Source organism: Centrocercus urophasianus, unplaced genomic scaffold (assembly GCF_019232065.1).
Source record: "Centrocercus urophasianus isolate 14NV4802_14NV808 unplaced genomic scaffold, USGS_Curo_1.0 seq_26, whole genome shotgun sequence".
Taxonomy (NCBI): Eukaryota; Metazoa; Chordata; class Aves; order Galliformes; family Phasianidae; genus Centrocercus; species Centrocercus urophasianus.
The window spans coordinates 8,014,216-8,029,900 of NW_024884822.1; the positions used below are offsets into that span (position 1 = coordinate 8,014,216).

The following is a 15,685-nucleotide window of genomic DNA, read 5'->3' on the forward strand; positions in this document are numbered from 1 at the left end:
CATCCTGCGGGGCCCCAGCACGGAGGGGTCCCCGGCCACGGCCGCTCGCACCCCGCGCCGGCGGGGCCTCCAGGCTGCGCTGGGCCTACAGGCCGCCCCCGAAGCTCTCCTCCTCCTCGGGCAGCGGGTCCGTGTCCCAGCACGTGATGTCAATCTCTGCGGGGATGGGGTTAGCAGGCACCCCGCACAGCCCCCCCCATTCCTGCCCTGCGCACTCACCTGGCGGCTTGTTGTAGAAGATGGGCTGCGGGGCTTTGGCCGACGGCTCCTCGGGCGGTGGGGCCTCCTCCTCCTGGGACTGGCTGAAGTAGCCCTCGCTGGCCTGCGGGATTTGGGGTGCCGCCATTTGCAGGCCCCGTGCCCACACCCCAGCCCTGTGCTGTGACCCCACGGCCCTCACCTGCTCGCCGCGCCCCGCCGTGCCGTCCTTGGGGCCCATCTCCCCGTTGGTGATGGGGGGCACCTCGTGGCCTTCCTGGTAGCCCTCCTGGTAGCCCAGCCCTGTGGGATGCGGCCCACCTGCCGTGGCCTCCTCCTCCTCCTCTTCTTCTTCCACCTCCTCGTGCTGCTCCGCGTCACAGAACGTGGCGGGGGGCTCGGGCAGCTCGTCCAGGCCCAGCAGCGTGCCCTCCTCGGGGGGGGCCGGTGGTCCCGCAGGGGTGTCGGGCGGGGGCCAGGTGCCGGAGGCGGCGGGGGCCGCACCGTCGCTCTGCCACAGCTCGAGGAGGGACTCGGCCGTGCCGGGTGTCCCCACGGGCTGGGGGTCGGGCACGGTGGGCGCTGGGGACGGCTCGGAGGGTTCCAGGGCCACCAGGTCCCCCAGCACGTCAGCCCCCGCTGTCCACGCCGGCCTGGGCTCGGGGTCGGGCTCGGCCCCCGGTGGCTCTGCGGCTTTGTCCTCAGGCCCGGGGAAGGGCCAGTGCTGCTCGGTCACCGCCGGCTCTGCCACCTGGGCGCTGGGGCTGGGGGAGTCTGCAAGGGTGGGGGGACAGCGGTCAGAGCCCACCCTGAGGATGGCTGAGGATGGGGGGAGTTTTGGGCTGGGAGATGGTGAAGGGCGGGTGGGGTGGGTGGGCAGCGATGGCGTTCTCTGAAGAGGCAGAAGGACGCGGCCGGGGTGAAAGGAGCGCTGGGGAGGCAGAGGAGAGGGCTGGGAGCTGGGAGGCAAAGGGATGGGAGTGCCATGGGAAGTGCAGAGTGAAAGCGGGGATGCATGGGGGGACCCAAAGGAAACAAAGATTGCAACAGAAGGTGCGGCAGGGCAGGTGCATTCCCTAGGATGCAGTGGGGATGTAGAGAAGGGTGCACTGGGGAATGAGGCACATCCAGTAGAGAAGCACTGGGAACGTGGCAGCCATGGTGGGGATGTACCAGTGTGACATGGCACTGACAATGGGGAATGCACCATGGGCTGCACCAGAGACAGCAGGGGCGCATTCAGGAATGCAGCAGATATATGAGGGGAATGCACCAGTGGTGGTGGGGATGCAGCAGCAGGGAGCAGCGGATGCGGCGCAGATGCAGCACAGACGGCGGGAACGCAAACAGAGACGCATGAGATGCACCGGGCGATACGGCGAGGATGCACTGAGAGGTGCAAAGGGGACCCTGGGATGCAGCAGCAGGGGATGCAGGTTGATGAGGGAGGATGCAGCAGGCAGCGCCAGCCCCTCGCCCACCTTTGGGCGTTGCCGGCGTCTCTTCAGCCGGGGCGCGGGCGCGCTGCTCGCCCAGCGGCGTGGAGGCCGGGCTGGACTCGCAGGGGCTGCAGCCTGCTGCCGAAACCTTTCGGTAGTCGGACTGGCTGCCTGCAGACAACGGAGACACGGCTTGGGGGGAATTGCTTGCACTGGGGGGTGAACACCTGAACGGGGAGGCAGCAGTGCCCCAGCAGTGCCCCACACCAGTCTGGCCAAAAGCTGTGAGACGCACATCGCCATGTACCCACCCCCAACTTGAGTCCCTGCCTTGAACAGGAGGGAGGCCTGGTGCAGCAAGCAAGCCCTGTGCCCCTCTGGGCAAACCCACAAGCTGCAATCCCCTGCTGTGGCACGCGCTGCCCATACACTGCCCCACTGAGCCCTGGCACAACCTCTGCTCTCTGCATCACACGGTGCCCCCTTTCTCTGGCTGAAGGGGCACAGCACCATGTGCCCCCTTCTGCCCCATAGGCACAGTTCCACAGGGTCCTGGACACAACCTCATCCATCCTTCACTGCCCCACAGGCACAGCATCACATTCCTGGGCACGGCTCTGCCGGTCCCCATTTGACTCCCGGTGCATTGCGGGGCACAGGAAGTGCCCCTTGGTCCCCTGTGCTTGGCTGTTGATTCCACAGCTCTGTCTTTGCACCCCCGTCCTGCAAGCAGCAGGGCTGGGGAGGGGTGCAGGGCCAAGAGGCTGCATGCCCGGGGGCTCCCAGCTACCTACATGGGAAGAAAGAGGAGAGATTTGGGGTGCGGTGGCAGGTGATATAGGGGAAGGGGGTCCGCGGGGGGGAGGAGGAGGAGGAGGAAGAAGAAGGTGGCCCACTGTCAGCTGTCTTTATGAAAGGACAGTGCAGACGACCTGCCGAGAGAAAGACAGACAGACGGACGGAGAGAGAGAGAGCAAAGAGATGGGTCAGTCCCTGCTCAGAGTGGCCATGGCGGGGCCGGGACAACGAGGCACCGGGATGGGGGAGGACGGCAGGGAAGCAGCACTGACAGCACTGACAGCAGGACGGCAGAACAGCAGGACGGCGGGACAGAAGGACGGCGGGACAGAAGGACGGCGGGACGGAAGCAGCACCAAGGCCGGGTGGGCAAAGGGACCAAGACACAGCCTCGGGGCCATCTGTCTGCTCAGGCACAGCGCAACCCTACAGCAGGAACCCACAACACAACCCACAGCAAAACACACAGTGCTGCCCCAAGGCACAGCCCCACAGTGTTGCTCCAAGGCACGACCCCACAGCACAGCCCCACAGCAGGAACACACAGCACAGCTCCACCCCAGCACAGCCCCCAGCACAGCCCACAGCGTGATCCACAGCACAGCCCCACAGCGTGTCCCCACGGCAGAGGCACCCACCAGAACAGCCAGGCCCCAGAGCTGCAAGCAGATCCCCCGGGCTGCACCCTACACTGTGGGGCAGCCCAGCACCCCTCAACAGCCACTCCATCCTACAGCCAGAACTCTACAGAGGGTCCTGCTGCCAGGGCCAGCAGGTACTGCAGACTCAGAATGGGCATCCTGCCCACTGCGTACAATCGCCCTGGCACCAGGGACCCTTGGGCACCTACACTGTGTGTACACAATGTGCCACATGCATCCAGCCAGGGGCACACCAGGTGCCCCACATCAGCCCCACTGCAGTCACACAGCCCCAGCCCCACCTCTGCCCTTTTCAGCTGTCAAAGCTTCCTTCCCAAGCCAGCACCCAGTCCCCAAGATGCCACCACAGCTGGACCACGCTGCCAGGAGGTGCAGAGGGCACCCAACCATGAGCAGTTTGAGCTCCCCCATTGCAGGACCTTCTCTTTGCAGCTACAGCCCTATCCCAGTGGCAGCAGGCACAGGCCAACCAAGGATTTCTGGCAGTGGTGGTGCCAAGCAGAATTACCGCAGTCCTCCCAGTACCCAGAGCCACAGCAAGTGGCAGCAGAGGACACCCACCCCTCCGTGGATGGGGTGTGAGTGCCCCAGTGGCACTGAACTCGTGTTCTGTGCCCCTCAGTTCCTCACCTGTCCTATGGCTGCCTGGTGAGATGGCGTCGCTGCTGCCCGATGCCACCCGCTCCTGCTGCTTGAAGAACTCCCGAGGGTTGTCGGGTCGCTGGGCAATGATGGCAGCGGCCTCCTGCAGGGGGGAGCAAGGCTGGGACCCTCCGTCTGGGCAGTAGGCAGCTGTCCCACACAGGGTCCCAAACAGCTCTGGGTTCTGAGCTCACCTCCACCTCTGACTCTGATTTCCGGAGCTGCTGCCTGTCATCCTCCTCTTGCTGCTCCCCCTGCAAAGATACGACACCATCACCCCAGCACCATCACCCCTGACACCACCACCCCCAGCAGCACCACCCGGTTCCCAGCTCCACATGGCACTTACAAAGATGGACTGCTCCTTCAGACGCTGCCGGGCCTCCTCCGCCTCCATGCTCTGCTGCTTCCTCCTGAGATGGGGCCAGGAGCAGAGCTGAGCGTGGCTCCCCCCATCCCCCAGCACCCCTGACACCCCACACCCCCAGCTCGCCCCATGCCTGTGCTCCTCGATCTGCTCCTCGCGCTCCCGGTAGCGCCTCTCGCGCTCCTCCTGCTCCAGCCTCTCCTGCTCCATGCGCTCCTGCTCAAACCGCAGCCGCGCATCCAGCGCCTTTTTCCTCTCCTCCTCCTTGCGCAACTCCTCCTCTTTCTGCAGGGATGGGACGTGGGGTCATCAGCCTATTCCGGGGACACCCCGTGCCCTCTACCCATCTCGCTGTCCCACCTTGGCTTGTTCCCAGAACTGCTCCCTGTTGAGCCGTTTCATCTCCACGGTGGCGTCGGTTTTCTGGTAGGTCGTGCCCTGAGTCGGAGCAGAGTCAGAGGGTGGCAGGGACAGGGCTGGGATCAACACGGGGGACACCCTGGCCATAGGGACGTGGCCATGGGGACATTACCACGGGCTCGGCATTCTCGTCCTCGCGCAGCCGCAGGCGGTGCAGCACAGGGCTGGAGACACGCGCCAGCCCGTTGGAGAGCCGCTGCCCGATGGCCCCCGGGTCAATGTCTTCCACACTGCTGGCATTGACGATAACATCTACACCCTGGGAGGGACGGGGGCAAAACCCATCAGAGATCCCTCCCAGCAGGCCCAGTCCCCATCCCTGGCATTACCCACCTGGAAGAACTCTGCGATCTTGGCCACGTGGCTGGCACAGGCACACTTGCGGGCGTCAGGCACATCCTCACCCACCTACATCAGCCAGGGGGATGCTGAGCCAGGGGATGTGTGCCCCCACCACCTCGCTGGCAACCTGCACCCCCCGTGGCCACTCTTTCGTGCCAATGGCCCCGGCACAGGACCCCGGGTTCAGCAGGAGGTGTCCCCACGCTGCCCAACTCACCCAATTGACGAGGACATATTTGGGGAGCACAGCCTGGGGTTCCTTGACGCTGCAGAAGCCGTACATCACCTTCTGGATCTCAAAGTGCCCAGAGAGCTCCAGCAGACCCCCTCCTGGTACAGTGCACAGCACTCTCAGCACACGGCAGCCCTGTACCAGGAGCCCTGGCCGATTTGGGGGCTGTGTGACAAGGCCTTACCTCCTGATGCTGCCAGCTTCAGGTCATCGGAGCCATCCTCGTACGTGTAGAGGGCCCTGGGGGGTGCAGGGGGTGAGAATGGCTCTGCACAACACGAGGCAGCCTCCCCACCTTCCCTTCTGCTGCTGACACTGAGACCAGGGCAGGGTTTGGGGACTAGTGGCAGTGCCAAAGGTCCCTTAATCCACCATCACACAAAGAGTCCAGCACAGACTCCACAGCGCAGGGCACTTCTCCTGCACACAGAACGTGGGGCAGGGCACTCCTCTCCACCCCACAGCTCACAGTTATGGAGTGAGCTCCCAAGGACAGGGACAGAGGGGTAACTTGGGCACAAGGACCAGCTGGGTGCTGCCGCACTCATCCCGCATGACGCAGTGCTCCCAGCTGCCCACGCACCCATCCCTGTCCCGCAATCCCATGGGGTCAGCTGGCTATAGGGACAGCCCCGCGCCTGCATGGGGCTGCTCACGTTCCCGGCTGCGTGAGCCACCGGCCCGCCAGGCACCAGGCCGGGGGAGGACGCCAGAGCTCCAGCGGCAGCAAATCAATGTGCCGCCGGGGTGTGCTGGGGCCGTCATGGAGACTGTTCCTTGGAAACCATTCCCCGCAGCTGGGAAAACCCCCTCGCACCCCCGCTGTGCCCCATTGAGCCCACCTGGGGCTCCACAAGACCCCGTGCACGTCCCCAAGTGTGGGTAGGCGGCAACGTGGGGGGAGAACGCTGTGCCCTGAATTGGTCCAGGGCGGGTGGGCGAGGGGATGGCTGTTGCTAGGCAACCAGCATCCTCCGTCACTATGGCAACCCCCCATCCCAGCTGGGATGCAGCTCGCCCTGATGACGAGGTGATTAGTGGGGGGGAGCGGGGGAGGCAGGCAGGCAGCGGTGACCTGGCGGGCACCCAAACCCACCACCGTCACGCACTGTGCCCAGGGGGCAGGGGCCAACCGTGCTGGACTCCCCGCCTTCCTTCCCCCCCCCATAATCCTTTCGCAGAGTGGGCGGGCAGCTCTGCCGATCAGCAGCAATGGAGAGCCAAAATCCCTGCGGTGCTGGGGAAGGAGGAGCCCACGAGTTGGTGGCTTCCAGGAAGAGGATGGGGAATGGGGATGGGAAGGGGAAGTGGTGAGGGAAAGCAGGGATGGGAGCAGGAATGGGAAGCGGGTGCCCCCCATGGGCAGAGCCCCACACCAGAGCCACGCAGCTCCATCCTGGGCCTTGTCTGCCTCCTTCCAGCTGAGAAATAATGGAAATTTAGGGCCTTGCCTAACAAAGAGGACGAAACAAGGCTCCCTCCACCCTGCAGCACCCATAGCCCCTGATCTCCTCCCAGCCCTGCTCTTGCAGTGAGCCACAGATAATTGCACCAACAAGATTGACTTTAATCCGCACATCCAAATCCCGCTAATCGGCCGCCTGAGCCAGCGCGGCTCCCAGGCTGGAGGCAGCCGGGCGGCTTCACAGCGCTGAAAAAGGTGGCAGCTCCAGCCCTGGCCCTGCTCTGTTCCCCCAGGGACAGGGCTGCAATGTGGGGAGCTGCAGGCGGGACCGGGGGGTTCATAAGGCAGAGGGAACAGGATGCAAAAGTAGGGCACAGCCAAGGCAGAGCAGCCAGGGCACCCGCTGCCTGCCGCCCACCCCCAGCCTCTCCCACGCAGGGCAGAAACCCCGAGCACAACGCTGCTGCTGGCACCCAGAGGTTCTCCTGTGGCTCAGCACTGTGGGCACTGCCCTCGAACAGCCCCTGTTCCTGCATCAGAAGGGACAGTTCCAGTGTCCCCAGCCCCGCGCAGAGCCCAGAGCATCACCGTGAGCAGGGACCAACAGCACCACGACCCCATGGACCACCTCCTCCCATGCTTCCATCCTCCCATGCAGCTTCCCCAGCACCTGAGCCGTGAGATCACCCACGGGTGATGTAGGGACAGGCAGGGAGCAGGGATGCTCGTGACTGGAATCTCCCCATCACTGCCAAGGGGGCAGAGCCCACTGCCCTTCTGCAGCCCCTATCGCTCTGTGCCAGACCACAGCGGTTCTCCTGCAGCTGCCTGCCCCCCATGTGGGGTCAGAAACGGGGGGTGCCCTGTTCTGCCTGCCCCAACCCAGGCACATGTGTTTCCAATGTGGCTGCGAGCTCCAGGGAGTCAGCGTGCTCAGAAAGCAGCACCAAATTCCTTTCCTATCGAGTAATGGGCCCCAGCAGCCTCCGCGAGGCTGGGAGGGGGAGGGGAGCCTCGGACCCTCCAGGACTGGGCTGGGGCGGGGGAAATCCCAGACTAAACATCCCCTGGCCACGGGGATCCCGGCATCCCCCGAGCCAGCCTAGAACTGCACTCCAGCACAGTGTCCTCACAGCCCCAGCTCACCCTGGCCAGTGCCAACATTTGGGGACAGTCCCACCAGCCACGATGGGCATGTGGTCCCCCTGCACCGCTCCCCATCCCTCACTGAGGGTGGACACTAGGCCCTGCAGTGGGGATGCTGCTGCTGCTGGCACCGAGCACCACTGGTGATGGTGGACTGGAGGAGATGGGGAGCATGGGGCGCAGCCATAACAAAGGAGCTATGGGGTTCAGTGCTGGAAGAGGGGTGGCCTGCTCCCAGCGCTTGCCTTCCCCAGGAACCAATTCTGCTGCTCTCAGCAGCTCCGGCAGGGAGCTTTGCAGCGGATGCTGGGAAGCCAGAGGTACCCTGGGCTGACAGCTGCCTCCTGGCCACCGACATGCACCGCACTCAGCCACTGTGCCGCAACCAGGGCTGTGGGGACCTGGAAAGTGGGACTGGTGGGGAGGGGGCAATGCTCAGGCCCACGCCAGTGGACACCCAACAGGAGAGCGCACGCAGCCTGGCAGGAGCTCAGCACGCATGGCACACACCAATACCAGCTTCTGTGTTGCCCACAGCACCCCCACGCGAGCACCCAAGGGACAAGGACAGGGGGTCCTGGAAGGCAGCTGGGTGCTGGGAGGTGGCAGCAGTGGGGCAGTGGTGGGATTTGCTCCCGTAGCAAAGCTGCATTGTAGCCTGGAACCACCGGGCTCCCAGCACAGGCTGCCAGAGGGATCGGGCTGCAGGTGGAACACCCCAGGGTGCCCCCATCCCCTGCCCCTGCCCACCGCATCCCAGCCCCAGGGCACCCCACACGGCCCTCCCGGGGACCAGGCACCCAGAGCTCCCCTCGGGGCTGTGGGAACCGGGAGCAGTGGGGCCCCTGTTCCCTCACAGCTGCAGGCCTGGCTCTGCCGGGACCAGCCGAAGGGCTCCCCGTCCCCCCCCAACCCACCAGCGGTTCCAGACAATGGCAAAACTCCGCCACATCCCAGTACCGGGCCCAGCACCGAAAGTCCCCCAGGCCCTTCCCACCCGCCGCTCCCCACGCGCGGTGCCGCCGGGAGGAGGGAGATTGGGGGTTCGGAGCGGGGCCCCCTGTGCCCCCACGTGCCGCCCGGCGCAGACAAAGCGGGGCCGCGCCCCGGCCCGGTGCGGTGCGATGCGGCGGGCAGGTGCGGGCACCGGGGGCGGCGGGCCGGGCACACCCCCTCCGCCGTCCCGCCGGCCCCGCCCGCCTTTGTGTACCGGGGCTCCGGGCCCGGCGCAGGTGGCGGGGGGCGGCAGGGCGGCGCGGGGGGCGCAGCGCGGGGCGCGGTCCCGGTAGTGGCGGCGGCGGCGCGCTCGGTGCACCGGGCGGCTCCGCGCACAAAGGGCCCCGGGCGGCGGGGACAAAGGGGCGGCGGCGGCGGCGGGCGCGCTCACCAGTCGGTGGGGCTGTCCTCGCCGATCACGTCCTGGTAGGAGGCGAGCAGCTCCAGGCGGTGCGCCGCGAAGCCGACGCCAGCCATGGCGGGGCCGGGATGCTGCCGGGGGACCGGAGGGACCGGCCGCCTGCCCGCCTCCGAGACACTGCCGCAGCGGCCGGGCGGAGGGGCGAGCGGCGGGGAGGCTCCGCCCGCCGCCGCGCCCGGTCCTAGCGCCGCGAACGGCGGCCCCCCCTCCGCCCCGGCCCCCGCCCCGGCCCCCGCCCCCGTCCCGGCCCCCGCTGCTCCCCCGGGGCGACCCCTGGGGCACCCCCACCAGCACCCGCCGCGGGGCAGAGCTCCCGGAACGGGGTGCTAAGCTCGACCAGAGGAGCTGCTCTGCACCTATGGCCCCAAATTCCGGCTGCGCTCCCTCTGAGCACCCCGAATTCCGCGGATGCGCCCTCGGTCCCGGTCTGCTCCGGGATCCCCGTGGCCTCAACTTCCCGCAGCCCGGGCGCCCACAGCCCCGGAGCTTTCACCTCCGAAGACCCCACTCTGCCATCTCTGCCCCGTGAGCGCCGTTGTGCCCTCGCTTCTCCGGGCCCAGCCTTTGTGGGGTTGCCAATAGGATGAAGGGCACCCCTCCATCCCTTCTCATTCCAGCTGCTGTCAAATGTATCCCTCTGTTTCCAACCCACCCTGGGCCCATCCAGCCCTCGACACGGACATCATCTCCCCCAAGCTGTGCCTCTGCGTGAACCCACAAAGTTCCTTCCAAGCTGACCCCGTCTGTGGTTCCGGGGTGTAGCGGTCCCCATTTGCTCCCACATGGGTCAGCGTCCTCCTGCGAGGGACAGACACGGCCTCACGCTGCCCGTCCCACGTCCCCATCCCAGGCAGGGGCCGTGCTCGCAGAAGCCCGAGCAGGGAACTACGGGGTCCCTGCAGGTCAGGGCACCGTGCCCGTGGGCGCAGCCCGCGCCCCTCAGCGCAGCGGGACGCAGAGCTGCTCCCTGCCCACGCCCTGCTCGCAGCACTTCCCGAGCCGGAGCCGCCCTGCGAGGCTGCGGGAGCTGGGCAGCAGCTGTCGAGCAGCTGCCGGCCGGGGCCGCCCCGCGAGCGGCTCGGCTGCCTCGGGGTGGGGGTGGGGGCGGCGCGGGGAGCCGCGGAGCCGCGGGGCTTTGTTCTCGGAGCGGAGCGGCGCGGCCCCTCCCCGGGCTCCACCTCCGCAGCCCACCCGCGACCCTCCTTCCTGTGCGCGGTGAGGGCGGGGGCCGTCAGGAGGGAGCGGGAGGCGGCGGGGTGGCGGAAGGGCAGAAGCGCCGCCGGGTGCGGGGGGGATTCGCCACCTGCAGAAGGGCGAGCTCGGGTTCCGGCTCCTGCCCCCAGCAGAACGTTCCAACGGATGAGCGAGGCGATTTTCCTTACCGTTGCTCATCACTTTATTACTGACCGCTACGGCTGTCAGATCGGAGCGCTGGAAGCGGCCGTCCCCACATGCACTGCTCCGGAGCCCGATCCAGGGCGGCGGTTCCTCGCGCCCGTCCTTCGGGACAGCAGCTGTGCTAACGGGCGGACGGTTGGCTGCGCTACGCCGAAGCACGGCCAGAACCGCTGTGCTCGAGCTGCTCGTGCTGGTGACTCGACCCCTGCATGGGCGCTGAGGCACGGCAGGGACACAGGGACAACGCTGGGTAAGTGGGGATGCCCTTGTGGGGTGGCAGCTCAGCACCATCTCCTGCTCAGCGCTGTTGTTGCTCTGCCGTCTGGATTAATTACTGCCTCCCTGCTCTCTGCTTGCTGAAACTAGGCAAGGGCAACCCAGGGGCACGGGTTCTGCCAGGGGCCAAAGGAGGAGAAACCCCAGGAAACAAAGCTTTCTCTAGCAGCTCGGTGGAGCTGAGTCAGGCCACAGGGCAGAGCTCCAGGCAGGAGCAGGGTGAGGGCCACGTGTGACCTTCCTGGCCCCACCACACCACGCTCAGGCAAAACCACAGTCCCCAAACAGTGGGCACTCGCAAAAAAGTGTTTATTCAAGGCACTAAAAGCACCGTGGCTACATCAAATGCAGCCCAACCGGAGGGTGGGGGTTTGGGAGAGGCATTTACAGTGCTGGGATAGCGGTGGCACACGCTCTTTGGTAGGAAGCAGTTTTCAAGCCTGATGGGAACCCATTAGCCAGAGGTTGGTGTGCACTCCCAGCCCACAGCCAGGGCAGGCATGGCACACAGTCCTGCTCCATGGCACGGTGATGCTGCCACTAGACAGCCCCACGGCCCTCCCAGCCCCATGGCGTGCAGCTATGTGAGGCTGGGTAGGAAACCACGGCAGCAGTCTGCTGAGCTGTGGGGTCACTGTGGGCAGGGGGAGAAGAGCCAGTGCTCAAGTCCCATGCGCTGAGTATGAAGCTGGGGAGGTGAGGGAAGAGTTTGGCAGGGGCTGGGGGCTAGGAGCATCCCTGCCCTGGTGCTGAGTGCCAAGGCAGCTGGGCCCCATCAAAGCAAAGGAGCAGCTCTGCTGCAACCAGACCCTCCCCAGCCACAGCCTCAGCACAAGCATTGTGCTGTGCAGCATCAGGGCAGGAGACCTATGTGGCATCCCCTTCCCCAGGCTCCTGTGTCAGCTAGGGGGGCACAAAAGAAGCCAGCCAGATGGAAGGGGCCAGTGCTGATTCTGCCAGGGCCCGGCCAGGAGTTGCCAGGAAAGAGTCAGGAGCAAGGGGAAGGGGTGAAGTCTCAGCCTGGCTCCCTGGGTCAGGGGAAGGGGTGGGAAAGGAGCATGCAGGAACAGGGGCATGCATGGGCACAGCTGAACTCTTGCCCCTCACACGTGGGAGAAAGCATGGCTCTTGCACAGCGGCTTGTCCTTCTTGGAGTAGAATGTCTTCCCTTCCAGATTGGTCTGGCAGATCTGGGGAGGAGAGCACAGGCAGTCAGGAGGGCTGAGCCAGCCTCCAACATCCCCTCCCATGCTGAGCCCTAGCCATCAGCCCAGAACAGATGTCAGGGAGCAACAGGCTGAGCCACCAGGACAGAGCCAGGTGGGGAAAACCTGACGGCAGCATGCACCCCATGTGAGACACAGCTCACAGCAGGGGGAAGCAGGTAGGCACATGGCTCACCGCGCAGACGAAGCAAGTGTCATGCCAGCTGAAGCCCAGCGCCTCCAGGAACCGGTCCCCAGCATCAATCTTGAAGTCACAGCCACGACACTTGGTGCCAAACATCTTCTCATAGTCTGTGAGCACAGGCAGAGCACTATAGGTCAGTGGTTCCTCCAAGACTGCAACCCCTCATTCCTGTGCAGCAGGGCTGCAGCACACCCCCGGGACAACTTGCTTCCAGGATTTGAAGCACATGAAAGCACTGGGCACATGGGGAAAGGTGGACCTTGCCACCACTGGGCCACAGAGAAGAAGTGAATCTCCCCAGCCAGGATGCAGCATTCATATTTGATGTAAATCATCCATCATCACCATGGCAACACGCCAGCAATGGCACCATCCAGCACCAGGGAGGAGAGGAATGGAAGGTTCACGGGGGTCCCCTTCCTTCCCTGAATCCTGGGGAGAGCTCCACAGCAATTCAATCCTCGGTCCTACCGGTGCGCAGTACCCCGGGGCTGCGTGGGGTGACGTGGGTCCTCCCCTGGTCCTACCTCTCTCACAGTAGGGCTGTCCCTCCTCCATGTAGAAGGCACGGTTGCGGATGGGAGTTTTGCAGGCTGCGCAGGTGAAGCACTGCACGTGCCAGGTCATCTTCAGCGCATGCATGACCTCCTGGAAGAGAACTGCAATCAGCCAGGAGGGAGCACCCCACACCACAGGGAACCCCCACAGAAGGCTGAAAGGAACAGGAGATCCCTGCGGCAGGACGAGAAGGGACAGAGCTGGGGATGCACGGGTAAGCAGGGCGCAGGGATGGGAGGTGCAGGGCAGGCTGAGGGACACTCACCCCAGTGATCTTCTTCTTGCACTTAGCACAGCTGGGCGCATAGCGCGTGTCGTAGCACTTGGGGCAGAAGATGGAGCCCTTTTCCTCGAAGAAACCACCCTCATCCAGCACCTTCCTGCATTGGCAGCAGGTGAACTCCTCGGGGTGGTAATAATGTCCCAGTGCCACGAGGTAGCGTCCTCTGTGGTGGAACAGAGCCACATCAGCCACAGCGGGGCCTGGCAGTGCCCAGGATGGTGGCAGGGCTGCAGAGGCCAGGGCTCACCTGATGATCTTGTTGCACTTGTAGCAGAGGGGGGTGCGGCCGGGGCCCTCAGGTGCCTGCTGAGCTGCCTGCACGATGGAGCTGCGGTTCTGCATGGGGGTCGGCGTGGCCGGCTGGCTGTGCTTGCTCAGCACTGTGCTTGTCTTGTCTGGGGCGTAGCGCTCAGCAAATGAGGGGTCCACAGCCCAGGGTGGGCGGCTGGTAGGGCCAGGGGTGGCAGCAGGGGTCCTGGAGGCTGCATAAACAGAAGCTTCTTGAATGATGTTCCCAAGCCCTTTGTATTCATTGATAAGCAAGATGCATCCACCAGAACCAATCCTACCCATATCCCCACTCCCCTTGCCCCAAACTCAGAGAAAACATTTTTTCTTACCCAATCCTGGTTCTGTCTTCATTGCTGCTCCCGGGGACGGGTCCGGTACGGAGACCTGGCTGCAAAACAACCAGTTAATCCTGTTGGCCACACTCACCCCCAGGACGCAGGCTGGCTTGTGCATGCAGGCAGGACCCCCACTCTGCAGCCAGGAGCTGGCCAAGTCCACATGCCCAGCCAGTAGCTAGTTTGGTGCTGGGCATCGAGCCAAGCGCCTTCAGCCCCACAGCATCCCCAGGTCTGTGGCACCCAGCAGGGTGGGAGCACAGGACCACTGTGCCCTAATGCTGAGGTGCTGTGGGCTGGCCAAGGACTTGGGGCATCACACACAACACTACTTGCTCCAGTGTGACAGTGTCCAGGCACACCTCCACCTCACACACAGCATCTGGTAGTGTGGGGAGCCCTGGGCCAGCTCCAGCAGAGCCAGGAAGAGCAGGGATGAGTTGGTACAACAGGGGGCAAAGTCTGTGCCCCCCCTGCACCCTGCCAGCACTGGACTTATAAGAAGCCAGGGCAAGCAGCACCCAGAGGAGCAAGGACAGTGTCAGATGGAAAGCCAGTGCCTTTGTGCCTCTTGAGGGCAAGGACAAGAAGGAGCTAGCTATAAAAACACAAGTGTTTAACTGCAACAGAGCAAACCAGGCAGATCTGGTCACGGCACGAAGGCAGGAGGGATGGTGGAAAGGCAAAGCTGTGCCACAGCCCTAGCCTGTGTCCTTCCTTGCTTCCATGCAGGGCCTCGAGCGTCAGGAGCTCACCCACTGATCTCTAAAAGATGCACAGCACCTCCCAACACCCCCAGCAGGGTCTGCCAGTGCCAGCACACTCCTCCTCACCCCAGCTGCCCAAGAGACCACAGTGCAGCTCAACCACCCCAGCGCAGTGCCAGCAGTGCCCAAAGGCCTGGATATACAGTCCAGGAATCTATGCTTGCACCCCCCTTACCTGGGCTTTTTAATAAATACATCATCATCTTCCACTGAATGCAGCGGGAAGAAAGGAGGAGACAGGGTCAGTCGGCGGCAGCACGGCCCCACACGGCACGAAGGGACGAGAAGCGGGCAGCCCTCCCTGCTTCCCCCACACCAGCACCCCGGGCACCACACACACACACGGCCAACACACAAACAGCACAGGAACATCACGGCCCGGTGCCACCTCGACCCACAACAGCAGGCAGCTCCAGGCAGCGGCAGGGACTTACGGCCATCAGTGCCCGTCAGCCGGGCCAGTTTGCGGAAGGAGCGGGACTGGGAGGTGCCGGTGCGGGGCTGCCAGTCCTCAGCATCCTCAAACAGACGCAACTTGCCCGGGTCACACGCAGGGGTTGTGGGGGGCTCCACGTGGGGCGGGGGCTGCCTGCGATTGACAGGCAGGCACTCAGCTGGCACTGACCTGACCCTGGCCCTGCCCCGATGGCAGAACTGCCCGAGGGCTTCGTATGCCCAGACCTCCGCCACAGACTCACCGCGGCTCCTCCGAACCACAGTACGACACGTGGGGACTTCTGCGGTGTAGAGAAAACGGCGGCACAAGGATAAATCATGGGCACACAGCACGGAGCATTCCCCACGGCTTGTCCCCAGCCCCACGGTTATGCCAGCAAAATTTGCTTCCTCCAGCTCCCAGCTCCCCTGCAGTCCCACCCCAGCACTGCTGCCCCTCATGCTGAGGTGTCGGCACTGTCCTGGATCTCCTGATGCCCACAGCCAGGCTGTGCCAATGCCACCAGGCACCACTGACTCTTTGTGTCAGGACACTGAAGTGCAGTGCAGCCTCCCTACCGCTAGCAGTGCCCAGGGTCCTGCCAGGGTCACCCATACTGGGGACAGCCCAGCATCAGGGCAAAGCAGCCAGGGACAGAACCAACGTGCAGGACCCTCACAACGAGACGGTCACAGCTGTGGCCCAGTGCCAGTGGTGCCCATTGCAGAGGTGAGTTCAGCGCAGGTGCTGAGGCTCTCTGACCACCTCAGCTCTCAAAAGAGAGAAAGGACAGAGAGGGACAGAGAGCAGGAGGCGACAGGACAGCAGAGGAGAGGAGCTGCCTGCTCCTTACCTGGGCTTCC

The 15,685-nt window shown here is 64.7% G+C and overlaps 2 protein-coding genes across 5 annotated transcripts in view; both read right to left on the reverse strand.

Annotated features, from left to right (window-relative positions):
* Positions 1–73: 73 nt before the first annotated feature.
* DBN1 (drebrin 1) lies at positions 74–9,124 on the reverse strand. Its single transcript, XM_042826417.1, has 15 exons — positions 9,039–9,124; positions 5,285–5,340; positions 5,086–5,198; positions 4,860–4,934; positions 4,639–4,785; positions 4,467–4,544; positions 4,240–4,391; positions 4,089–4,152; positions 3,934–3,993; positions 3,728–3,842; positions 2,432–2,569; positions 1,680–1,808; positions 401–972; positions 220–322; positions 74–156 (listed from the first exon to the last, which is right to left on the reverse strand). Exons 1-15 carry the CDS (start codon positions 9,122–9,124, stop codon positions 86–88), a joined length of 1,959 nt encoding a protein of 652 aa, XP_042682351.1. The 3' UTR covers positions 74–85.
* A 1,910-nt stretch (positions 9,125–11,034) lies between these two features.
* The window catches only part of PDLIM7 (PDZ and LIM domain 7), a 12,399-nt gene continuing 7,748 nt past the window's right edge, over positions 11,035–15,685 (reverse strand). For 2 of the 4 annotated variants that reach the window (XM_042826495.1, XM_042826496.1), the window contains 6 exons: positions 13,614–13,672; positions 13,241–13,475; positions 12,976–13,156; positions 12,680–12,800; positions 12,144–12,259; positions 11,035–11,932 (listed from right to left, as the gene is read on the reverse strand). In XM_042826495.1, the coding sequence (XP_042682429.1) occupies positions 11,846–11,932; positions 12,144–12,259; positions 12,680–12,800; positions 12,976–13,156; positions 13,241–13,475; positions 13,614–13,672 (799 nt within the window). In that variant the 3' untranslated portion in view covers positions 11,035–11,845. Of the gene's footprint in view, positions 11,933–12,143; positions 12,260–12,679; positions 12,801–12,975; positions 13,157–13,240; positions 13,476–13,613; positions 13,673–14,561; positions 14,976–15,084; positions 15,124–15,685 lie in introns of all 4 variants that reach the window. The other 2 variants (XM_042826494.1, XM_042826493.1) reach the window with 2 other exon arrangements.

Excerpts from the sequence above, each read along its gene's own strand:
- DBN1 (XM_042826417.1), bottom strand. The coding sequence starts at position 9,124 with ATGGCTGGCGTCGGCTTCGCGGCGCACCGCCTGGAGCTGCTCGCCTCC. Across the intron at positions 5,199-5,284 it reads GAAGCTGGCAGCATCAGGAG|GAGGGGGTCTGCTGGAGCTC; the intron begins GTAAGGCCTTGT and ends GCACTGTACCAG. Across the intron at positions 1,809-2,431 it reads TCTCTCCTCTTTCTTCCCAT|GCAGCCAGTCCGACTACCGA; the intron begins GTAGGTAGCTGG and ends CGTTGTCTGCAG.